The sequence below is a fragment of the Trachypithecus francoisi genome, unplaced genomic scaffold (assembly GCF_009764315.1).
Source record: "Trachypithecus francoisi isolate TF-2019V2 unplaced genomic scaffold, Tfra_2.0 Contig01579, whole genome shotgun sequence".
In the NCBI taxonomy this organism is placed as follows: Eukaryota; Metazoa; Chordata; class Mammalia; order Primates; family Cercopithecidae; genus Trachypithecus; species Trachypithecus francoisi.
In genome coordinates, this window is record NW_022681442.1 from 30161014 (window position 1) to 30187346 (window position 26333).

At 39.5% G+C, this 26333-nt stretch overlaps 1 protein-coding gene across 9 annotated transcripts in view; it reads right to left on the minus strand.

The window, feature by feature from the left end:
* The window catches only part of BTRC (beta-transducin repeat containing E3 ubiquitin protein ligase), a 210334-nt gene that overhangs the window by 27099 nt on the left and 156902 nt on the right, over positions 1 to 26333 (minus strand). For all 9 annotated transcript variants that reach the window (XM_033185266.1, XM_033185296.1, XM_033185287.1 and 6 more), the window contains 5 exons: positions 11424 to 11655; positions 7436 to 7622; positions 2179 to 2275; positions 1095 to 1232; positions 478 to 596 (listed from right to left, as the gene is read on the minus strand). In XM_033185266.1, the coding sequence (XP_033041157.1) occupies positions 478 to 596; positions 1095 to 1232; positions 2179 to 2275; positions 7436 to 7622; positions 11424 to 11655 (773 nt within the window). The remainder of the gene's footprint in view (positions 1 to 477; positions 597 to 1094; positions 1233 to 2178; positions 2276 to 7435; positions 7623 to 11423; positions 11656 to 26333) is intronic.

Consider the following 26333-nt stretch of genomic DNA (forward strand, 5'->3'; position numbering starts at 1 on the left):
AATTGAGGGCCCCTCCCTGAGTGAAGCTCGCAATTAAAAACTGCAGGGATGGCAGGGGAGGGGCTGGCAAAGAGAGCACAGCTCACCTGTACATGTTTCAAAGGAGATAATACAGACCTGCACTACAGTTAAAACTACCTGAAAGGAAGGCTTCATTGCATTCATGTCATTCCCTCGTGAGATGGCTTTTGTAAGGAATGCAAAGTTTACCATAAGGATAAGAAAAGTTTCTGTAATAGATGATCCTCCAAATTAATACAGAATGTGTAGTTTCTTAAATGTGCGAAAATGTAAACTTACCTCAAGCATTCCTAAATCAAGTTTTCTAGTTCTAGACTGACAGAAATGATGGGGACCTGGTGGTTTATTCTTCTTTAGTTTCAGAACTGTGCCGATATATACAAAATTACTATCTATGACAAAGAACAGAGTAGAGCTGATGTTTCAGAGTTCAAAAGAGCATTTGAAATTTTCTACCTGACCGTGGAATCCGATGATCCAGTTATGATCACTCTCTCATCATACTGGAGACAGAGGACAGAACCCGTATGGCCTGTGAGAATTCGCTTGCATTCCAATGTGTTTTTGTCCCAGATCTAGGATGGCAAATAAGATCCTTTTGATCAATGTGATGATGGGATGCTGTGGAGACTTGTTGGTCCTATTATGTGTTTGATCCCCCAAAATAATCAAAGCCCAGAGTAGTGTGGAAAGCATTCGTCCCTATAGGTATAGCTAAGCGCACACACACACACCCACATATACATATATATAGCTTCAGTACTATGCAAACTTTTATTCTTTTCATTAAGGAACAGGGTAGTCTATAATTATGTGAGGGCCAAAAGAGTAATAACCCATTCAGTGCATTTCAAGAAGAGAATTTAACCCTAGGACTACCCATTTGTATAGTATTCTGGGGGGAAGCAGATGTCTGTCCTTTAAGGAAATGATTTTGGCTTTGGAACTGGAAACAATCTAAAATCTTCACTTACTTTCTAGAAATAATGCTTCGAGTTTATGCTTTGGACTGTGCTATGAATGTGGTCAGCCTCGCTCCCTCCACTACCTTCCTACAACTGAACAGACCTCACCTTGATTGTGTTGTCTCGAAGGCCGCTTACTATTTTCTGATCATCATACTGTAAACAGTAAACTCCTTTGCTTGTTTCACTTCGGCAGTGAATTCTCTGTAAACTATGTCTTCCACATCTCCAATTAGATTCTATTGTCTGAGAAGAAGGAATGGGAAAGTGGCAGTGTTAGGAAACGCCTAGAATCAAACTCTTTTTGGGCTTTAATGACAATCAAAGGCTCAATGCTTTTACTCTATGGGATATACACAACTTAGGGAAAACTTAAAAATGTCTTTAAAAGGCTACTATCTACATTTATAAAATATTTTCCTTTTTGCAAGGTAATTAAAGTTTGTTTCCTAGAACTCCCCTGCCTATAATTTGTTCAATTAAATAATAAAACTGGTGGGAAGAGACTACTCATCAAGAGGAGAAAAGCTACGAACTATGTGAGGTTATACACTCAGTGCTCTTATATATGTGATGGCCATTGCTACTGATGAACTTCTGTGGAGGTTCAATTCAGAAGATATTTGAGGATAAGTTTACCAGTCACACTGCTATTGTATGAAGGGATTAATCTCTTTATCTCTCTCATCTACGTATCTATTAGTAAACAATTTTTTAAAGCTTTAAAATTTTGCCTAGCAATTTATTTTACCTACCCTACTTGCCTGTAAAGAGACTGATTTTCTTTTCTTTTTCTTTTTTTTTTTGATGGAGTCTCACTCTGTCATTCAGGCTGGAGTGCAGTGGCACGATCTCGGCTCACTGCAACTCGTGCCTCCCAGGTTCAAGCAATTCTTCTACCTCAGGCTCCTGAGTAACTGGAATTACAGGCGTGTGCCACCATGCCTGGCTAATTTTTATATTTTTAGTAGAGAAAGGGGTCTCACCATGTTAGCCAGGCTGGTCTCAAACTCCTGACCTCAGCCTCCAAAAGTGCTGGGATTACAGGCGTGAGCCACCACAGCCAGCTAAGAGATTGATTTGCAACTCATGTCAATAAACCTTAATGGGCTTGCTGTAACCATATTGTGACTGAAGAATGCTGATAATTCTGTGCCACTGGGTAAATATCCCAAAATACATAGATTCTTACCTCAATGTCTTGTATAATTTTAGGATAAAGTGCTCTATAAAAAGAGTTGGGAGGAGCATTCCCGTCAGGAGGTTTGTTTTTGAATAAATACTGTCCCCTAAAAAAATAACAAATATTTCCCAATGAAAATCATGACATTATATATTTATATACATATATATTTTGAGACAGAGTCTGGCTCTGTTGCCCAGGCTGGAGTGCAGCGGCGTGAGTTGGCTCACTGCAACCTCCTCCTCCTGGGTTCAAGTGATTCTCCTGCCTCAGCCTCCTGAGCAGCTGCGATTACAGGCATCTGCCACTACGCAGGCTAATTTTTGTATATTAGTAGAGATGGGGTTTCACCATGTTGGTCAGGCTGGTCTCAAACTCCTGGCCTCAAATGACCTGCCTGCTCGGCCTCCCAAAGTGCTGGAGTTACAAGCGTGAAACATCACACCCGGCCGACATTATATATTTATAAGGAGCTTCATATATTTTCAAAGTGTTTTCACAGTTACCATTCCATATACTCTCCATAGCTGCCTAGGGAGGAGCAAAGGTAAGCCTGATTTCAGGAGTCCCATGTCAAAGAGCAACCTTCTGGGCTCTAAGGAATCTGACCAACACTGATTTGCTTTTGGGTAAAACATCATTATTTCCAGTGTAGAACATCGGAGTACCAAGCCTTTGGGAATATTATAATATCAGTAAACAAATGGAATATGTATAATCAGAATTCATCTTTTGGTCTATTAAGACTACTGCTCAGATTCACTGGCCTCATCTTTTGGAAATTTTGTTAGTAATGGTAAGTATTACTTTTGAACTAGCACACACCCTATAATTTTTTTTTTTTTTCTTTTACTGTGTAGTGGTCCCCAGCATTGTATACAGCAGCAATGCCTCTGGCATGGAGATCACTTTTTCTAGGTCTTTATCTGTGTGGGTAAGGTGGCTGCTCAGTCATCCAGGCTGCTGCTAATCAGTGCAACTATGCTTTGAAAGGAGCAATTCAGGTGTGTCCAGCAGCAGCTAGGGAAGAAGAAAAAAAGAAATGCCTAAGAGCATTGTGCTATCAAGTCTAAGGCATGAAACTGACTTTCACAGGTGTGTTCCTGGCTGTGTATATACATACATGTACTTAACCGCCTTCCCTGATTCCAGTGAGCAACATTTGTTAGTATCTCCTTCCTTATGACAGCACATCTCTGGAATACTCGTATCCCAAGCTAGATCTTTGCTACAAAAAAAAAATCAGTAAATGGCAATCACTTCCTGCTGGGTAAAAAATTTAATTCCTCATCCTGAAGTTAAGAACCCACCAAACACGGTGTGGAAGCTAGTAAACCCCACTATGGGTGTACTAACTGCTGTTCTCACTGGCACTGTGCCTTGCAAAGTGGAGATAGGCAGAAATGCCTCTGAGTGTAATCCTGGCACCAGAGAAATCATGTTTTCTCTGGGCCAGTCATCCACTCCTCCCTCTATAGCTCCATTACAATATAATTAATTGTTTGGTGTCTCCAGGAGTGTTTCTCCCCTGCCCTCTCCCTATTATACACCTTGAAAATTAGTTGACAAAATTTCCTATCAGGAAGGTAGCTGCCTCTAACTTCTGTGTTAATACAGAAAAGAAAATCTGAAAAAGAGAAGTGAAAATAATACTTACAAAGATGGGGATTAATGAAACATGATACACCAGCATAAACAAAAGGGGAAACAAGATGTGTTATGAAGGAATTCCGGATTAATGGTACATTTCTCTGTACAATATTATTCTACAAACACTTTGCAGGCAAATAATAGATTTTGAATGTGAAGATTTATTTAAGTCTGATTTCTCAGCCCACCCACATTCTTAACTACTTATTTCTCAATGCCCACCATTCCTGAGATTCCTGTCTTCTTTTAATCTCTAGCACTCCAAGACTTTCTTCCTATGCAATGATACTATCTCTACATTCTAAGGAAAGAGAACCCATATAAGCTTCTGATCTTGTTTTCCACCTCACTGCATTTACTATGTCTTGGTAAAGTACCTGAATTTCTTCAGATCAAAGTGCTACAGAAAGGGGTGGCTAGGCATTGAAAACTGGCTTCTGTCTTTATGTTTTAAGTCAAAACCTTTCATGATGGAAGATCTCTGACAACAGGGACTACTTCTACGTGAAATGCCTAGTACCTACGAGAATGTGAGTACATGATAAATGTTAAATATTAAATTCAGAATGTTATCATAAAATGTGATCTGCTGATTAAGAAAATTCACTTTTCCCAAGTGGTCTTTTATTATACTTTTAAGAGTTACCACTACTGAGCAGAGAGCATATTCAGTGTTATTCAGAAGAGAAAACTACAGAGTTCATTCCCAGGGGAAGACTGTCAAATCCATCTAGACATAAAATACAACATCAAAGACCAAGTTAAAACTTAAGAGATACAAAGCTTTATTAGAAAACTGTATTTACTTACTATTTTTGATTAGTAGAAATGGAAGAACCTTTCAAAGCTAGCATATGGGGAAAGGTATAACACAGAAAGACTTTATTGACATATCAGGCTTGGTAACACAATTTGAAAGAAGCAAATAAGAAACTGATGGAGTAAAATTTTTTTTAAAAAAGGGAGGACAACTGACACAGGAATAAAGGCAACATGTAAAAATAGAAGCAGCAACAAGAAAGTCAAGGGAATAATGGAGGAAGTTGACACGGGATGTATAAATACTTGGAATTTCAAGGGGTGTATCATGGGATTAAGAGGATAAATGTGCCCAAAGACAAGGGGATATAGTCAGAACTCTGAAGGATACTCAAAAGAGTGGGAATGGGTTTCTGTGGATAAAGAGATAGGGGAAAAAGGTGGTAATTAGTGCTGGATCCTGGGTTATTTCACCTACCCTTTACAAAGGCTCAAAAGCCATCTTCTCAATGATCATTTTTTCTTTGTAACTAACATAACAGATCTTGCCATTTAGTGCCAATCCCAAGCAAACCTGTGGAGCCTTCTACCTTTGGCATTTTCATATCCATCTGCCAAGAACTGCCTACTTACTTCTTGATTTTTCTGCCTTCAAAAAAGGACTCAGCAAACTCCCAATGTCTGATGAAGGTTTACTGTCATTTACAGTCCAAATGGGAACACAATGTATTTTAACAGGGAACAGAACCTTTATAGCTAAAGGAATGAATCCCCTTAATTGAAATTTCAGGAGTTATTTGGAGAAGAGATTTTTTTTTTCTGAGGGACAGAGAAATCTTCTCAGCTGCCCCAAAATTCTCCCATGTAAACAGTTGCCTGCTGTATCCCCAAGGCTGGTCCCAGCACTCAGCAAAATGATGGACCCTGAGTACCATATAACTCTATTTTTATTTGCTTTGTTGTACTATTAAAGAGTTTATTTCCAAAGTATGAAGTAAGTTATGAAAGATGGCTATTTTTCTATGTAGTGAAATAAGTGAGAATTAAAAACCATATTTGAGAAGTAGTAATGTGTGTGTGTGTGTGTGTGAGAGAGAGAGAGAGAGACAGAGAGAGACAGAGAAAGAGGCAGGGTCTTGCTCTGTTGCCCAGGCTGGAGTACAGTGGCATGATCATAGCTCACTGCAGCCTCAACATCCCAGGCTGATGCCATCCTTCCGCCTCAGCCTCCTGAGTAGCTGGGATTACAGGCATGTGCCACCAGGCCCAGCTAATTTTTTTATTTTTTTGTAGAGATGAGGTCTCACTATGTTGCCCAGCCTGGTCTCAAACTCCTGGGCTCAAACAATCCTCTTGCCTCGGCCTCCAAAACTGTTGGGATTACAGGCGTGAGCCACCCTGCCTGGCCAACAATATTCTTTGCTACATAGCCTAAAAATTGCCTAGTTTTTTTGTTCCTTTAATTCAATTTGAGAGAAAAATTAAACAGTCTTCCTAATAGCCAGAATGATAAAAACCTCTGAAGCATTTGGTATAATACAGGTCACTGTATTTACTATGTGTTAGTAAATTTCAAAGACAGAAAAAAAGAAAGAGAGCCAAATATATTTAATGAAAATTCGAAGGAAAGCTGGCCCATGAATATTTATCTTTTACAAGTGTTCTCTATTTTTAACTGTTTTCCTCTTTATGATCCAAGATAAACAACTGATAAAATTAATTTGGAAGGACACCACTAAGCATACACATGCCTATTATAATGTTTTCTGTCAATGAGAATATTTACACCTTTATTACTACGTAGCTTTCCTATAGTGACATTCTGGAGACATACTCTGAGAGAAAATTATTTAAGGAAAGATATCTTTCAGAAGTTCTAATGAAATGGCACTGTTAAGAGAACAACAAAAAAAGTAGTGAGGTCTCTTAGACTGCTAACTATATGATGCTTTGGGGAATTCGGAATTAAGTCAGAAAATCTTGAAAAACAGAAGTCTTAAGAAGAAACAATGATCTATACTGAATTTCATTTTCACTTTTTCTGATGGCTAGAGTTCTTATTCCACTTGGGCATAAAAATAATTTTTGATTACAAAGGTGACAAAACACCAGACGCATAAGATAAAGGCAAGAAATTTTCTGAAAGAAAAGAAAATCATTTGTCTTGGATTATTTTAGGGGAAAGCTATACTGGATGGTTTCTATGTGATTCATAGAATTTGGCTCATAAATTGCCCATCAGTCCTTTTGGAGGATACCAACTTTTTTTTTTTTTTTTGAGACAAAGTCACGCTCTGTCACCTAGGCTGGAGTGTAATGGCTCAATCTCCACTCACTGCAATGTCCACCGCCTGGGATCATGCGATTCTCCTGCCTCAGCCTCTAGAGTAGCTGGGATTACAGGTGCATGCCACCACACTCGGCTACATTTTGAATCTTTAGTAGAGATGGGGTTTCGCCATGTTGGCCCGGCTGGTCTCAAACTCCTGGCCTCAAGTGATCTGCCCACCTTGACCTCCCAAAGTGCTGGGATTACAGGCATGAACCACTGTACCCAGCCGCAGGATACCAACTTCTGCCCAGATAACAGAATGCTTTAAACAGGAGGGCTGGTAAACTTTCCATTATTTTTTGCAAAGCAGTATTAATACAATATCATGTCATTCTGTGAGTGACAGGTAAGAAGAAAAACTGCTGAGTACATGAGCACTTGTTCTCTGTTACATTTTAAGCTGCAAATCAACAAAATCACCATATTAAATGAGAAGTGGTCCCACTGGCTCCCCAAAAATCTTTCAGTGACTGTGAATGGCCAGGTCCTAAAGCTGTGTAATAGTAAGAAAAGTTAAAGGCTCACCACCCTCTTCGTTCTGCCAGGCCTCTCCACAGAGAATCTGTCCTGACCATTCTCTCGATGAGCTTCTTCCATAGCATGCCATCAGAGGTCACTCGGTACCATTCCTTGCATACAAGTTCAGCAGCACATAGTGATTTGGCATCCAGGTATGACAGAATGTTTTCAGCAATATGATCCAAACCCCGAGCTTTCAGTAGGGGGAGGAGGCAAAGAAAAAGAACACAGAGGGTGGTGAATGATTTTTTACAAAAGGTCCTTTAAAACAGAACAGCATTTGTTCTGCTATGAAGGCACATCATTGTCCCTAGTGTGGTCCGGTTTCTTTTTCAAACAGAGGCTTGGGTAAAATGAGTGTCAATAATTTTTCCATAAGGTTACAGAAATGAACAGTATTTTCCATCTTCCTTTAGATAAGGAAGTTAAAGTTAACAACCAGCAAACCCCCCAAGACATTAAAAATAAAAAGGATTCCAGAAAACAATTCACATCTATCTATATGGATTTCAGCACTAGGGGATGTTCTATGGATGGCATCTCAAACTCTATGATTCAGACCCCCCCAAATCTCTATATTAGGTCCATTTCTCATTCTGTTTCTATTACTGCTGCAGTTCCAAAGCTGTTCGGTTAAAGAAATATCCTTTAAATGTACTGGGGGAGAGGCACTAAGTCAGAATGTGCTGGGTTATAGAATTTTGGGCATGCAGAAAGGAGAGAAGAAGGAAATACAGAATGGCATGGAAATATCCCAAGAGAAAGACAGAGATGTATGTTTAAGTTCAAGAATGAGTTTAATTTCAGATAAAAAAACAACAACAACAACTATATTTGAGAGTAGCTGCTGCTATAAAACCTAAATGACAGTTGAGCAAAAATGAAAAAAATTCCAGACCAAAAGATAACTTGGTTAGCATTTCAGAGAATATTTTGTAGGAGGTGCAGAGAAAAACAGTGGAGAATAGATCCTGCGGCGTATAAACCAGAAGGGCTTCCCAATTAAAGTTCTCCAACACCCAAATCTGTATTGAGGTCTCAGAAGAAAAGATCCTATAAAATAGGAATGAACTCACTAAAAAAACTTCTTTTGCCTGCTGTTCTACATTCACAATTGAGATAAAAACATTCAAAGTTATTTCTGTTTACAAAGTACATATCAGATGTTTTCTATAGACTTAAATAGTTCAGAAGAATTCCTTCATACTCTTACTCCCGTAGGCACAAACTTAACAAGAAAGAGAACATGGCATTTCATTTTGGGCCTTTCCCCTGAATCATATCATATAAAGATAGTATGGATATCAGTCACACTTTTCAGCAGACTTGAGAAAGAAAGCATTAAACGGATTTTGTTTGGCTGGCATCACATGTTTGTATTTAAGCATAAGCAGATGGAGACATGCATTACCCAATTCTTATTAAAGGAACATGAACAAATGCCAATTAAAGGTATAATAACTAGTTCTTTATGTAAAATACAATAATGGTATGATTTATATTAAAACTTTCTACACCATCAGAAATTTCCAAAATGCTGTCCTGTGTTTTTAATGGGTGCCATCAAATTGCTCCTGATCATTTCACGTACCTTTAATAAGTCTTTGGAAGTAATTTCACCTAACACTCCAAACAAACCCATTACATTAATGGACTACAGGCACTTTTTGAAGTAGTTTGGTTTACTAAACATAGCCAGATGGTATAGGTTTGTAAGTTTAAATGGCCATAAAGCATTAGATTGATGATTTAATACCTCATAGAGTGGTCAGCGGACACACACCAGGGATCAATATTAGGTAAAGGATACACAGGTCTAATCAACTCCTGTTCAATTCTTAGTGGTATAAGCTTGAGATAGTAACATGTCTCAGTGATTGGGGAGAACAAAGTAATGAGGTACACACAGACTGTACAAAGAAAACTGTTTGCCTATGGCTAAAACAAAATCCAATGAGTAAAGAGGGGGCAAAAATCTGTTCTATTTAACAAAAGATATAGGTAAAATTCAGTTTTTACAGGGGTTATTCCTAAGATATAAATAGGTATTTCTTTTGTTTTAAACAGCAACTTAAATTCCTAGTTCAGAAAAACAAAAATTTTAAAAAGGTATAATTAGCAAATATAAAACAAAGTAGTATTAATAGTTGGGAGGCTATGAGCTGGTATATTTTTATCAGGGGATAGTTTGGCACCATGTATTAAAAGCCTTTAAAAATGTTCATATTCCTTAATATATAGCGATTCCATGTCTGTATTTTTTTCCGTAGGATTCCCACAAGATTAATGTATAAAAATTCATCATCATATGGTTTATAATAGGAAAAATTTTTGAAACTACCTAAATGTTCAATAAAGGGGTTAAATAATATGTGCTTCAACCATTGTAAAGAATATTATGCAACAACTGAAAAGTATGTTTTAAGAGAACACACATTCAGAAAAATACATGAAGAGAATGTATTCAGAAAAAATGGTCACAGAATATTTATGATCAAAGCTTTATAGGAAAATAAAAACACATACTTAGACAAAACAGAAAGGCTACCTGCCAAAATATTAATAATATAGCAAATCACTAGTTCTTTCTGAATGCTGGGGTTCTAGGCAATGTTTTTAAATATTTTCTAAGTTTCCTGTAACTTCTATAACTGGAAAACAACAACACCCTCTCCCCTAACAAGATATGATATTTAAGATAAGATTCATTCAAGTTGGTATGATTTTTTCCTCTTAAACTTTGAATACACAAGAATCTTATTTTCCTGACATAGCATTCCCCCCAAACACTGACACCTTGGAAGTGTTCTAGGTGTCAGTATTTGGGGGAAATGCTATGTCAGGAAAATAAGCCCTTCAAAAAATAAGCATTCAGAAAAACCACAGCACCCTCCAAAAAAAGGATTTTACATATCATTTTATATTTATTTATTTAACACAACGAGGCTTATGAGATATCCTTCTTTCTAAAAACTTCAGTTAAAAATGTTTCTTATTCATCTGTAGAATTTCAATATTCTGTTGATATATTCTCATACAAATCCAAGTACAGAAACATATCTTGAAACTAAATATTATAAAAGACACATCTTACACTAGGTAACACCTCAGAAAAGATTTTATTTGGACCTATGTATGGGTAAAAATAGGTTGAATAGAAGGGCATGAGTAAGAAGATAGGATAAAAGGAGTCTCGGCTGGGCACGGTGGCTCATGCCTGTAATCCCAGCACTTTGGGAGGCCGAGGCAGGTGAATCATTGGAGGTCAAGAGTTCAAGATCAGCCTGGCCAATATGGTGAAACCCCGCCTCTACTAAAAATATAAAAATTAGCCAGGCATGGTGTCAGGTGCCTGTAGTCCCAGCTACTCGGGAGGCTGAGGCAGGAGTATTGCTTGAACCTGGGAGGCAGAGGTTGCAATGAGCCGAGATCACGCCACTGCACTCACTCCAGCCTGGGCAACAAAGTGAGACTCTGCCTCAAAAAAAAAAAAAAAAAAAAAAAGAGTCTTTATTTCTAGAGTTTGTTTTTTCAAAAGCTTTATACTGGCCGAGTGCAGTGGCTCATGCCTGTAATCCTAGCACTTTGGGAGGCCGAGGTGGGACGATCACAAGGTCAGGAGATCGAGACCATCCTGGCTAACATGGTGAAACCCCGTCTCTACTAAAAACACAAAAAATTAGCTGGGCGTGGTGGCGGGCACCTCTAGTCCTAGCTACTCAGGAGACTGAGGCAGGAGAATGGCGTGAACCCGGGAGGCGGAGCTTGCAGTGAGCTGAGATCACACCACTGCACTCCAGCCTGGGCGACAGAGCGAGACTCCGTCTCAAAAAAAAAAAAAAAAAAAATTAGCTTTACACCAAAAGGTACAGTTAAGGAACTTAATTTGTAAAAATCAAGCCAATAAAGACTTTTAAAGACAGATATATAGCTGGAGATTTAGTTCTGTTATCATCACAGCAAATTCATGGTTTACAAACACTTGTAGACATACCTGGCAAAGCAGTTATGAAATCTCTCTGCAACATAGGTTTAAGATATGAGTTTATGTGCCCATGTTGGTAATGACACATTTGGGATATAAGATGTTCCACAAATTCCACTTGATCTGACTCTGACCACTGCTCAAAGTATTTGACACATAGTTCCTTTTCCTTTTCATAGCTTGCCGAGAGTTTCCGTTGCTTGGGCACAATCATACTGGAAGTGCCATTGGCAAGTTTTGTCTATAGAAGGGGGATAAAAGACACAAAATGATTAGTATTGAAAATGAGGGAAATATACACGATTTTCTGGTATGGCATGCTATGTTATGTCTACACGATTGAGCCGACTCTGTTATTCTATTAGCAATTACGTGGAAAACCACAGAAACACCATACAAAGTTGGTAAATCAGCTATAACACCAGAAGACTAAGCATCCATTTCCAAAAGTTTGCAGAAGACATTCTTAATACTTGAAGATACACAAATAAAAACCGAAAGCTGAAAGCATGTTATTACTAGCAAGCCAAAAATCTAATTTGCTTTTTCTTGTATACAACAGTTGTTGGACAGTTATACAATTACTTGCTCACAACGTTTTTTTGAGACAAGGTCTCACTCTATCACCTAGGCTGGAGTGCAGTGGTGAGATCATAGCTCACTGCGGCCTCTAGCTCCTGGGCTCAAGCGATCCTCCCACCTTAGCCTCCAGAGTAGCTGAGACTATACTGGTGGACACCACCATGTACAGCTAATTTTTAACTTTTTTTTGTAGAGATGGAGTCTTCTTTTGTTGCCCAGGCTGGTCTCAAACTCCTGGGTTCAAGCAATTTTCCTGCCTTGGCTTTCCAAAGTGTTGGGATTACAGGTGTGAGCCACTGTGCCCTGTCATCACAGCTTTTTTTTAAAGACAGAGTCTTGCTCTGTCGCCCAGGCTGGAGTGCACTGGCACAATCTTGGCTCACTGCAACTTCCACCTCCCAGGTGGAGAATCAAGGGATTCTCTTGCCTCAGTCTCCCAAGTATTGGGACTACAGGTGCCCACCAACACGCCTGGCTAAGTTTTATATTTTTAGTAGAGACGGGGTTTCACCATGTTGGACAGGCTGGTCTTGAACTCCTGACCTCAAATGATCTGCCCGCTTCAGCCTCCCAAAGTGCTGGGATTACAGGCAATAGCCACTGTGCCCGGCCAACAACTTGGTTTTTAATTGTCAAATAAGAAGGCCTTTATGGAAAGAGAAACCAAAGAATATTCTGAGACTCTGTGGTATCTTTTTGAACATAAAGCTAAAATAACACTCATACGCTCAATCTACCCTTTTCCATAAAATAAAATATTCTGTATTTCCCATGAAGTCTTTTTTATTAACTGACTCATTCAATAAGTATTTACTGAGCATCTACAATGTGCCAAACACTGTCCTTGGTACTAGGAATATAACAACAATAATGACAGTCTCTAACATCACTAACATATACTCTTAGTGTAAAAGGCACATTAAAAACACAAGCAGCCAGGCGCAGTAGCTTACTTACACCTGTAATCCCAGCTACTCAGGAGGCTGAGGCAGGAGAATAGCTTGAACCCGGGAGGCAGAGGTTGCAGTGAGCTGAGATTGCACCACTTCCCTCCAGCCTGGGCAACAGGGCAAGACTCTGTCCCCCCAAACAAACAAACAAACAAAATACAAGCAAATACTTAGAAAATATAATGTAGGTAGTGCTATGAAGAAAAATAAAGCAGGATAAAGGAACAGGAAAAAAGTATGTGTTATTGTCGTAGGCAAAATTCTAAGATGGTCTCCAAGATTCTCAGACAAACTCTGAGACAGAGTTTGTCTTGTTGCCCATGCTGGAGTGCAATGGCATGATCTCGGCTCACTGCAACCTCTGCCTCCCAGGTTCAAGTGATTCTCCTGCCTCAGCCTCCCGAGTAGCTGGGATTACAGGCACACCACCACGCCCAGCTAATTCTGTATTTTTAGTAAAGACATGGTTTCTCCATTTTGGTCAGGCTGTTCTCAAACTCCCAACCTCAGGTGATCTGCCCACCTCGGCCTCCCAAAGTACTGGGATCACAGGCGTGAGCCACCACGCCCAGCTGGTCCCCAAGATTCTTGGTCCCTGGTGTACACATACCTTCTCTGAGTTGTTCAAACAGTAATGTAGCTATTGCTGTGATTAAAAGAGGGATCCAAATCAGGTGACCTTAAGATACGGAGATTACTCTGGTGGATCTGACCTAATCATATGAGGCTTTAAAAGCAGAGTTTGCTCCAACGGGTTGCAGAGCAGGAAGGGGGCCAGCTGGCAAGGAATGTGGTCTCAGTCTCTAGCTGCTGAAAGAAGCCCCCCAGTTGACAGTCAGTAAGAAAATGGGGGCCTCAGTTCTACAATGACAAGGAACTGAATTCTGCCAACAACAAGAATGAGCTGAGGGCTTGGCGTGGTGGTTCACATCTGTAATCCGAGCACTTTGGGAGGCTGAGGTGGGTGGGTCACCTAAGGTCAGCAGTTTGACATCAGCCTGGCCAACATGGCAAAACTCTATCTCTACTAAAAATACAGAAAATTAGCCAGGTGTGGTGGCAGGCACCTGTAATCCCAGCTAGACTCAGGAAGCTGAGGCAGGAGAATCGCTTGAACCCAGGAGGTGGAGGTTGCAGTGAGCCGAGATAACACCACTGCACTCCAGCCTGGGCAACAAGAGCGAAACTCCATCTCAAAAAAAAAAAAAAAAAGAGCTGAGAAGAGGATTTTCCCTCAGAGCTTCCAGATGAGAACTCAGTCCAGCCCAACACCTTGACTGATTTAAGCCCTGAGATACTCTGAACAGAGAACCCAGGAACTATGTGGCACACTTCTGACCCTCAGAACTATACACAGAACTAATAAATAGGTGTTGTTTTAACTTGCTAAGTTTGTGGTGATTTATTAGGCAGCAATTAACAAAAAACTAATATGATTATTTAAGTCTAAGTGGTTAGAGATAGTTTCCTGAAAAAAAGGTGACATTTTAACTCAGACATGAAGGAAATGAGGACTAGACAGCAAGGAAGAATGGTCTAGGCAATCGGAATTTTGAGACCTTAGGTCCCAGGTGGCAGTTGGCCTGGCATGTTCAAGGAACAAGAGGGTCTGATGTGGCTGGAATAGAGTGAGCAAGGAAAAGTTAAGGTTGGAGAAGTAGCCTGGGTCAAATAATCCTGGTCATTCCGGTGGTGGTAGCTAATCTCCACACATTGGCCCCAGCAACTCCAGTCCTACCTCTACATGAATGCTACTCCTCCCATCAAAAGGTAGAGATTATGTCCTATCCTGTGAATCTGGGCTTTGAATAAGAGAATGGGGAGGAAGTTGCATTCCATTCTGGGACTTCCAAGCCCAGGCAACTTCTGCTTACTCCTTAGAGCGTTGAGCTACCATGTGAGAAACTCAGGCTAATGTGAGAGAGAGACAGGTATTGAGGATGAGAAGCCATACAGGGGCGCCACATGGGCAAACACTCAGAAGCATAATAGCAACACAATCTGACACCGTTTAAAAAGACCATTGCTGGCCGGGCGCGGTGGCTCAAGCCTGTAATCCCAGCACTTTGGGAGGCCGAGACGGGCGGATCATGAGGTCAGGAGATCGAGACCATCCTGGCTAACATGGTGAAACCCCGTCTCTACTAAAAAATACAAAAAACTAGCTGGGTGAGGTGGCAGGCGCCTGTAGTCCCAGCTACTCGGGAGGCTGAGGCAGGAGAACGGCGTAAACCCGGAAGGCGGATCTTGCAGTGAGCTGAGATCTGGCCACTGCACTCCAGCCTGGGGGGACAGAGCAAGACTCCGTCTCAAAAAAAAAAAGACCATTGCTATGTGGTCCTTTAAAACTATATGGGACACACAAAATAGAAGGAGGTAGGTAAATTAAGACATTACTTCAACAGTCCATGGAAGAGAGAACAATCTCTTGGACCACAGTGGTAGCTACAGAGGTGGTGAGAAATAATTGGGATTCAGTGTATAATTCTGAAGACAGATCCTACTGAATTTGCTGATCGACTGGATATGAGTATGAGAAAAAAGGAGGAGACAAAATCATACCCAAGTATGAGGCTGGGGGACACTGGGAAAAGATTCAGAAATCAATAGAAACTTTTGCTACTCTGAAGAAAGTAGGACTTTCTTTAAAGGATAATCACAAATGGGTACAACTGGGTACTTTTCCAAGTAATTTGATGGATCTTTGGCATATTTACTTAAGGCAACCCAAATGTGGCAGGAAGACCCATGTTACCAAAGAGTTCATCCCTCCTTAGACATACTCAACGTGGAACATGCTATAAAACTATGCCAAATTTAGATAATTCATTTCAAGGCTCAAGCTTGCCTTATTTTCTTTTATTTATTTACTTTTATTTTTAGAAACAGGGTCTTGCTCTGTCATTCAGGCTAGAGTGCAGTGGTGTGACCATAGCTCACTGCAGCCCTGAACTCTTGAGGCTTATTTTCTAGATGTTAAATCCTAAACACAGGCCTTTTTACAAAGTAAAGATACATAGCTGAAAGCATATTTTCAAGAATGGCATTAGGTCATTTTATATACACAGAAGGAGCTGACACCTGTAATCCTGGTGTGTCGAGGTGGATGTTTTCTAGCATAAATGCCACTGTTGCCTATGATACAGACTAAAAATGATTACTAAGAAGCTTGTTGGACACAGGCCTTGGGGGACTTTAGGGCTGCTTTTTGTGTAGGGTATTTGTTTGTATCTCAGAAATGAAAACTCATGAAATGCGAAGATTTAGAGAACTAACACGCAGGCAAGCTTATAAGCTTGACCAAATGCCACTTCTAATCCCAACAATGAAAACCTCCAAAACTCTTTTTTTTTTTTAAAAATATATTTGCCTTTTAAAATGCACCCTTTGTCTTTTAAAAGGTGGAAATGGACATGAGTCGGGTGCTACTGGAGTAGTTTTCTGGATAAAGACCAGAATGCCAGTAACACAGAAGAACAATCAGCAACTTACTGAAATTATTCCACTTACACATTAAATAAATGAGATATTGCTACAATCATGAGGAGTCACGCTTTGATCAGTGGCTATCAGACTGTTAGATAAAACTGCCTAAGGATTTAAAAAGTTTGGGCATCCTACTGCAGAAGCTAAAGATAAGTCAAGACTTTGTGATACTTTCAACGATCAAATCATAAGTGGGAATCAAACATTTGGTTATTAGACATAAAGTATAAACTGAGATTTCACATATTTATCAACTGTTCTGGGCTATTCTAGCTGGTATACATTTTAGTCACCACCCCTTAAAACGAGTATTTTTTGATGAGGCAGAAAGACACATACCTGAGATCCATTATCAAATGGGTTACTCTCAACCGCTACCCCATACTGTATTGCTTTAAAAGCTTTGGCCCTGGAGTAAAAAGACCTGGTTTCAAATTCTAGCTCCTCAATTTAGCAGCTGTGTGACATGGAATAAATAACTTGATCTTTCTGAGTCTAATTCTCTCATCTACAAAATGGGGATAATATTAGGTTCTATTTCATTGGGTTTTTGTAAGGAACAAATAAAAAAAAAACCCTCATGAAAAGCATGCTTAGCACACCACCTAGCATACAGTCAAGTGTTCCGCCAATCAACACTCTTAATGAGCTTATAACACTGTTGGAGCTGAGCTTTCCCTCTCTTTTTGAAAGTATATTCTTCTTTTTCACTATATATTTTTTCTATTTTAATTTTCATTAAAGTATACATAAAAATGCTTAATCTTAAGCGTACTCAACTAATTTTCACAAGGTAAACATACCCACATAACCAAAACCCAGATCAAGAAACATCAAGAGACTCACTGGCCCCCTTTGTGTCCCTTTTCAGGTCACTAGTCACCCTGAGAGTGACTCCTACACTTATTAAAAAAGAATGCTTTTTTTGAAAACATCCACCTATACAATTTGTAGTACCATAAAAACATAAAATCTCAGAAATAAGTATAAAATTTAGGGCTGGGCGCGGTGGCTCATGCCTGTAATCCAAGCACTTTGGGAGGCAGAGGTGGGCGGATCACAAGGTTAGGAGATCAAGACCATCCTGGCTAACAAAGTGAAACCCCATCTCTACTAAAAGTACAAAAAATTAGCCGGGCATGGTGGTACATGTAGTCCTAACTACTCGGGAGGCTGAGGCAGGAGAATCACTTGAACCCGGGAGGTGGAGGTTGCAGTGAGCTGAGATCATGCCACGGCACTCCAGCCTGGGAGACAGAGCTAGACTCTGTCTCAAAAAAAAAAAAAAAAAATTGATAAAATTTGTGTAATACTTATAAACTGAAAACTATAAAACATCACTGAGGGAAATCTTAAAAAGACTTACTTAAATAAATGGAGAGATACACTATATTCAGAAATTGGATCTATTAAGATGTTTATTCTTTCCAAATCACAACCTATAGAGTTACTGCAATATCAAAGTCTCAGCAGGCAAATTAACTTGCTGATTCTAAAATTTGTAAGGAAAAGCAAAGGACCTAAACTTAACCAAAATATTCCTGAATATATAAAAAAAGGTTGGGTGTGGTGGCTCACACCTGTACCCCAGTACTTTGGGAGGCTGAGGTGAGTGGATCACTTAAAGTCAGCGGTTTGAGACCAGCCTGGCTGACAGGGTGAAACCCTGTCTCTACTAAAAACAGAAAAATTAGCTGGGTGTGGTGGTGCATGCCTGTAATCCCAGCTACGCTGGAGACTGAGGCAGGAGCATTGCTTGAACCCGGGAGGCAGAGGCTGCAGTGAGTCAAGATCATGCCACTGCACTCCAGCCTGCGCAACAGAGTAAAAGTGTCTCAAACAAAACAAAACAAAATGAAACAAAACAAAAAACAAACAAAACCCTTTGAAAAAAGATGGAAGACTCAGACTAGTGAATTTCAAGATATATAATAGTAATCAAGAGAGTGTGGCTTTGGTGTAAGGACAAAAGTGTAGATTGATGGAATGGAATAGTGAGTCCAGAAATACATACAGCCAACTGACTTTCAAGAAAGATGCCAAGATAATTCAATGGGGAGGCCAGGCACGGTAATCCCAGCACTTTGGGAGGCTGAGGCAGGCAGATCACCTGAGGTCAGGAAATCGAGACCAGCCTGGCCAACATGGTGAAACTCCGTCTCTACTAAAAAGGTTGTAGTGAGCCTAGATCATGCTACTCCACTCTAGACTGAGTGACAGAGCCTTCTCAAAAACATAAAAACAGTAATAAAAAAAAATAGGGAAAGGATTCTTTTCAACAATTGGATATCCATAGAGGAAATGAAGTTTGTTCCTAACTTCATACCATATATGAAAATTAACTCAATTCTGGATTTATATATATGAGCTAAAACTATAAAACTTCTAAAAGACAACACAGGAGAAAACCCTGACGTTCTTGGAATAGGCAAACATTATAAAAGGGAAAAAAAAGTCAGTAAATTGGCATGTGGCAATGTTCAAAACATGATTTCCAAAAGAAACAGTTAATAAAAATGACAAATCACAAACTGGGAGAAAACATTTGCAATAAATGTATTTCACAAAGAACTGGTATCCAGAATCTATAAAGAACTCTTAAAACTCAATAATAATAATTTTAAAAACTCTGTTTTTTTAAATAGGCAAAAGATTTTAACAGATACTTCACAAAAAAAGATCCACAGATGCCAATAAGCATATGAAAAGATGTTCAACATCATTACTCATTAGGGAAATGCAAATTAAAATATCAAGACATTACGACACACTTGCTAGAATGGCTAAAATTTAAAAGACTGACAATACTAAGTGCGGACAAGAATGAGGAATAACTGGGTCTCTTATACATTGTTGGCAGTCATGTTTAATGGTACAATCACTTTGGAAAACAAGTTGACAGCTTTTTGTAAAGTTTAAACATACACTTACCAAACAACCCAGCAATTCCACTTTAGGTATTTACCTCCTTAAAATGAAACATAGTTCAACACAAAGACTGGTACATTAATGTTTTTTGCTTCTGTATTAATAAAAACCCAAAATGGTAATAATCCAAATGTCCATCAAGAGATGAACTGGTAAACAAACTGTGATGTTGCTTTAGAATGGAATAGTACTCAGCAATAAAAAGAATAAACTACAGACACACAAAATGATAAAGATGAATCTCAAAAACATGCTGAATCAAAGAAGCCAGGTACAAATGAGTCCATTATGATTCTACCTGTATGAAACTCTAGGAACAGTAACTCTAATTGTTAGAAAAACAGATCAGTTGTTGCTTGAGGCTGGATGTAGAGATGGGACTAACTGGGGAAGGATACAAGGGATGTTTTTGGGACAATGAAAATGTTCTCTAACTTGATTGTTACACAAGTTGCCAAAATTCATTGAACTATATACTTAAAATGGGTGTATTTTATTGTATGTAAATTATATTTTAATAAAGTTATTTTTAAAAAACTTCTAAGGGTTGAGTATTCCTACGGATAAATCCACTGTAAGATGAATTTTATTTGTAACTAAGGTGTTACGTTTGTAGAGAAATCTAAAGATAAAGGTCTTTGTTGTCAAGCCCCTTTCTTCTACCATTCTCCAATACAGATTTTTCTACAATTATCTAAAGTAAATGCAGCAAAATTCCAATTTGAGAACTTCTGAAAATCTACAAGGACATAGTGAAAAAGTTCAATTATTAAAAAATCAAAAGGTTGTATATTAGAGGATATGGGAGATATAATGGTTACTGGTTGCAGTAGAATTGATTTGGCTTTCCCAACAAAAGCCTAATGACTCAACACTACTGTTCAAGTGTCTTGGAAAGCTGACAAACAGCCTCAGCTTAATGGTAACACTAAGTTTCTGCCACCCCTGCACATCTCCCTCTTCTTCTTTTCTGTTTACAGTGAACAGTTGTTGCTACAAGAAAGAAAGAAGCTGTCAGGTGACAAGCACACAAAATGAGGAGTTAAGTATTTCTAGAACTGTCCTTCAGCTTAGTTCTCAAAGCCTAGGGGCTAGTTTCATCTCCGAAAATATATTTCATGTACCACTTTCAAAATTACCATGAATTTCTCTGAAGCTGCAGCCTGGGCCAGGAGGGAAAAATAGACACTTACAGACACCAACTGGCTTGACCATCAGCTATCACTGTAATACTAAGTACGCTGACTTTACTAAGTGTATTATGTATAGGTGGGGAAATACACAGTGGACTGACTAAACTTCATGGTGAAATGACAAATATTTCTAGTTTGCATGCAAAACCTGCGTTAACCAAAAGGAAGGGTGTAGTAAGTAGAGAAAGACGTTCCAGACATAGGACACTCTTTAGAACTGGGGTTGCAACGACTAGATGAAGAAAACATTTATGACAAGAAAGATGCAAATGATAAAAGATATCTAAGGATTCTATTTGGCTTCGAGAAAGGTTTTAAGGAAAGGCTCTGAGAACTATGGTGGGGAAAGGGGATATAATGATTAAATGCTGAATTAATTTAAGAATAAAATAGGCAAGGGTTTTGCAGGGGATAAGGCTGCAGCCTAGGAGGGGCGGGACAAGATTTTTTATTTTTTTATTTTTTTTTATTTTTGAGACGGAGTCTCGCTCTGTCGCCCAGGCTGGAGTGCAGTGGCCGGATCTCAGCTCACTGCAAGCTCCGCCTCCCGGGTTTACGCCATTCTCTCGCCTCAGCCTCCCGAGTAGCTGGGACTACAGGCGTCCGCCATCTCGCCCGGCTAATTTTTTGTATTTTTTTAGTAGAGACGGGGTTTCACCGTGTTAGCCAGGATGGTCTTGATCTCCTGACCTCGTGATCCGCCCGTCTCGGCCTCCCAAAGTGCTGGGATTACAGGCTTGAGCCACCGCGCCCGGCCAAGATTTTTGACTAAAGCTGGAACTTCAGTGGTTTCAATCAACCAACAACAGTTTATTGAGTGACTACTCTATCCTGGGCACTTTACCAGGTAATAGGGAAACTGCTGTGAACAGGCATACAAAGTGTCTTTGCCTTCTCTGAGGAGGAGTGAAGAAAGAACATACATAAATATGTTAATTTCAGACCAGTAAGGATTGTGAAGAAAACAAAGAAAGATAAAATAAGGAGTAAAGGGCCAGGCATGGTGGCTCATGCCTGCAATCCCAGCACTCTGGGAGGCTGGGGCGGACAGATCACTTGAGGCCAGGAGTTCGAGATCAGCCTAGTCAACATAGTGCAACTTCGTCTCTATTAAAAATACAGCCGGCATGGTGGCTCATGCCTGTAATCCCAGCACTTTGGGAGGCCAAGGTGGGTGGATCACTTGAGGTCAGGAGTTCAAGGCCAGCCTGGCCAGGCATACATAGCAAAATCCTGTCTCTATTAAAAATATAAAAATTAGCAGGGCTTGATGGTGTGTGAACCCTTGCTTGAACCCGGGAGGCAGAGGTTACAGTGAGCTGAGATTGCCCACTGCACTCCAGTCTGGGCAACAGAGTGAGACTCTGTCACAAAAAAAAAAAAAAAAAAAAAAAAAACCCAAATACAAAAGTTAGCTGGGCATGGTGGTGTGCACATGTGGTCCCAGCTACTTGGGAGGCTGAGGCATGAGAACTGCTTGAATGACTGGGCAACAGAGTGAGATCATCTCTCCAAAAAAAAAAGGAAAAATAAAAGAAGTAAAGAGTGCAGCCTACTTTAATTGGAGTGGTCAAGAAATGCCTCTAAAGGAGGTGACAGCTGAGCTGAGATTTGAATGACACATCAGTCTTGTGAAGATCTTGGGGAAGATCCTTCTATATAGAAGGAAGAGCTAGTGCAATGGTATGTTCAGGTGAAAGATAGAAGGCCAGTGTGGTTGGGCAGAATGAATACGAAAATGGTGGGAATTAAGGAAAAATGGCGGGAATTAAGGTGGCTGGAGGTAAGATAATATAAGGTCTTCTACGCCATCCTACAGAGTTTAGATTTCATTTGAAGTGTAAAGGAGAACCCCTGTAGGTTTTGAAATAGTCACGTATGCCATTGTCTGATTTGTGCCTTACAAATATTTATACTAGCTGCCACACAGCGAATGGACAGGGGCTGGAAAGGTCAAGAGAGGATAATAAGAGCAAGTTGCAAAAGCAGAGGAAGAAAGATCAATTAGAAGGATGATAAAATAATCCAGGCAAAATGTGACTATGGCAGGACTAGAATAGGCAGATTAGGAAATGTTTAAAAGAAAGGTATTTTAACTCTCACGACAGAGGATGAAGGAGAAGGAGAAACGCCCTGTTGAGAATTATAAGTCTGAGTCATAATATACATTTATTTTAGTATAATACTTTACTACCTCATGAAGGCTGACCCTTTAGATATTCAGTCTGGTACATTAATCTGGATGGGGATAGAACAGTGTTCTTGCTCCTGTGGCCAGGAGAAACAAGGCAAAACTTACAAGGATTTTGAGGGGGAAGGGAAGAGATTTTTAAAGTCTACGTTATACTCTCTAGAGGCTGTTGTCAGGCTTCAGTTAAATAAACATCTAAAAACAATGACTTTAAAGATCTTTTTCCGATTATTTTCCTTTGATTTCTTTGTAAAAGCATCTTTTTTTTTTTTTTTTTTTTAGATAGTCTTGCCTTTCACCTAGCACTGGAGTGCAATGGTGCAATCTCGGCTCACTGCAACCTCCGCCTCCCGGATACAAGTGACTCTCATGCCTCAGACTCCCAAGTAGCTGGGATTACAGACGTGCACCACCACGCACAGCTAATTTTTGTGGTTTTAGTAGAGGCAGGGTTTCACCATGTTGGCCAGGTTGGTCCCAAACTCCTGACCTTGTGATCCTCCCACCTCGGCCTCCCAAAGTGCTGGGATTAGAGGCATGAGCCATCACACCTGGCCAAAAGCATCTTTAAAAAAAAAAAGTCAGTCAGGCATGGTGGCTCATGCCTGTAATCCCAGAACTTTGGGACGCCAGGGCAGAAGGACTGCTTGAACCCAGGAGTTTGAGACCAGCTTTGGCAGCATAGTGAGACTCCATTTCTACCAAAAAAAAAAAAAAATTAGCTTTGTATGGTGGTGCATGCCTATAGTCTCTGTTACTTGGGAGGCTGAGGTGGGAGAATTACTTGAGCCTGGGAGGTTGAGCCTGCAGTGAGCGGTGGTCATGCCACTGCACTTCAGCCTGAACAACAGAGACAGACCTTGTCTCAAAAAAAAAAAAAAAAAACTCCACATTGCCATTGTCACGGTTGAACTGAGAGAAAATAGGATTGCCTACATTTTTATTAGAATGGAAAGAGATAAGCACACCTAGTGATGAAGATGGTGATAGCAGGGAGACCTACATTTCTCAAGAGCTAGAATGGAAAAGAAAAGGAACCCAGAAGGGATAGAGCCCACTGGCACCTGAGCATTCTTTTACAAGCGGATTTCAAGATAAATTGAAAGAAATTTAGTCACAAATTGAACATGCAGAAAAAAGGAAATGAATACTCAAAAGTGGGATAACTTTTAACATTTTACTTTTAGTTCTTAAACTTTATAACTCTCAGAGATCAAAGTAGTAGTCCATTCCTTTTTCTGGAGTAGGGTGGGAAGCAGGAGTGCAAATGAAAAGAAAATGGTACATATAGAATGGGGCACACATTTCAACAGAAGTAAACATTGTATTTCTCAGTGGGATTATTGTATTAATATTTTAACAGCCGCTACTAAATATGATTACATATTAGGTGAACTCATAAACATGTCAGATCTAATTAGTGAACATGGAAGACAGGAAGGGGCAGATTTGTCAGCAGAGGGAAAGTTCACATTATGAATCTGAATGATTTCTAATAACCAACAAGAAAAAGCTTGCAGTCATTCCAATTCCTTTAAATAAAACCCAGGAGGAAATGAACTGACATTGTCCCAGTATATATGATAAATTTAATGATTGGACACTTGCCAATGTTTTTTTCTATTTACTAACTATAGGAAAAGTCATATATAAAATTCATCAAATTCATAACAAAGCAGTTTTTCATTATTTTCTAATTTCTGCAATAGTTAAAGGGACAGGATAGTCATTTAACATTTTTAGGTTTCAAAACTGAGACTCTTGTTTGTTTATTGGCCCCCTCATGCAACTTCACAGCTTCCAGGGTGATAGGTTCTTTTGTTCTAAACCAAGAAACTCACAGCAGTTTAATTTACTGCTGCATTATTATAACTACTAACTACACACACCTCCAAGGCTGGTAAACCCACTGATGTAGATAGTGCCACCTTAAAAGGATTTTTGGATGGGTCCTAGTAGTGGGGGGGGAAAAAAAGACATAATGTTTAATTATAAGAAATGATTGAAATAGGCACAGACATACCCCGGGTGCCCCTGCACTGCAGCAAGCTCTAAACTTGTTATCGTTAATGGTTTAAATTTCACTGTGCTAATCATTTCAGGACACAAGCCTTTCTTGATAATCTAATGAATTATTCCAACATCCTTCAGCAAAAAAAAATCTTCCATGACAGCACTAATTACAAGACGTTTTCCCAGTGCTTATGTAAAATATGACAGAGCAGCAGCTTAGGGAATTGCAGAAAACTGCTTCTAATTTCCACTGAGAAACTGACAAACACCTCTCTTTCATCTCTCCCAGCTCTCAAGTAAGATTTAACTTTCTCATTTAGTTAATTACCGAGTGAGGATCATCATTTCCCCGGATCGGAGCGGCACAGAGCCTTTATCGTGTTAACTTGTGAACTTGATCGATGGCTGCTGCTAAAACTTAATAACTTCACCCCCTGGCAAATTGTAAGATAAATATAATAGGAGAAACTCTGACAGTAAAAACCTGCCAGAAATGAGCGCTGTGTTTATGTTTCTTTGCAGGCAGCAAAAAATCAACCGACAGCTTATTACTGGTTGCGTGTTACTTATATTTAAAAGACTCCAGGCAGTTAACTTTCTATGTACTGTTAAAACTTTGCTCACAAGATGGGAAAAAATGGGGAAAAAGCACCAGTGATACAGACTTGGGGAAGTGGGAGAAGAAAAAACAGGGAGAAGGGCAATGCAAAGGAACAAATACAATGTATAAAATCTTTTAAAATGTCATGGTTATCTTATTAAATGTTCAATCAGCATATATAGGCATAAAATCCTTCAAAAAATAATTCTGGATTCCTAAGACATGGTATGAACTATATCTAGGAGCAAAGCAAAAGAATTTTGCTCACTCAAATTTTTTCAGTCCACGCCTGAAGAATTCAATTAACTTCAGAATTCCTAGATCTCTTTTCAAAAACCCCTGCAGCTAGAAAACCATTCACTAACTACATCATTTAACCCTTTGTGAAACAATGAGTACACTATAGCTAGGAAATAAGTAAACTTCAGTTGTTTAGAGCACTTCATCTAGCCTTGCCATCACCTTCCATACCTAGGGTGAGTCAACTGAGATTGAAACAGTCTGCTCAAAGATTTCCTTTTGGTCAATTTTGAATCTGAGCTTGGAATTTTAACATTTAACTATGGCAGAGTTGGCATCTTGGCTTGGTACAGCATGACTGTCACACTTTTTATAACCAACACTACCAAGGACAATACACAAGGTATATAACAACAACAGAACTGCTGCTCATCAATGCCTGTCCTCCCCACCCCCAAGACTGAAAACAGAGCTGAAAACAAATCTGTATAAAAATTGTCAAGTCTATCAGACTGAACACTCTAATATTGAAATATTACAAAAAAAATGCACTAAATTTGGGGAGGATAGAGAAAGGCAGGAAACGTCTTATAGGACTTAGAGTTGAAGCCTCACTTGTGCAATTGTATTTAACATTCACCATGTGCTGCAATAGCGCCAATGAGCTGATGGCTTCATGCTTCAGTTCAAAGTGCCACCCATTTTGAAAGGTAAAAAATTTGGAAAACTAGCCGG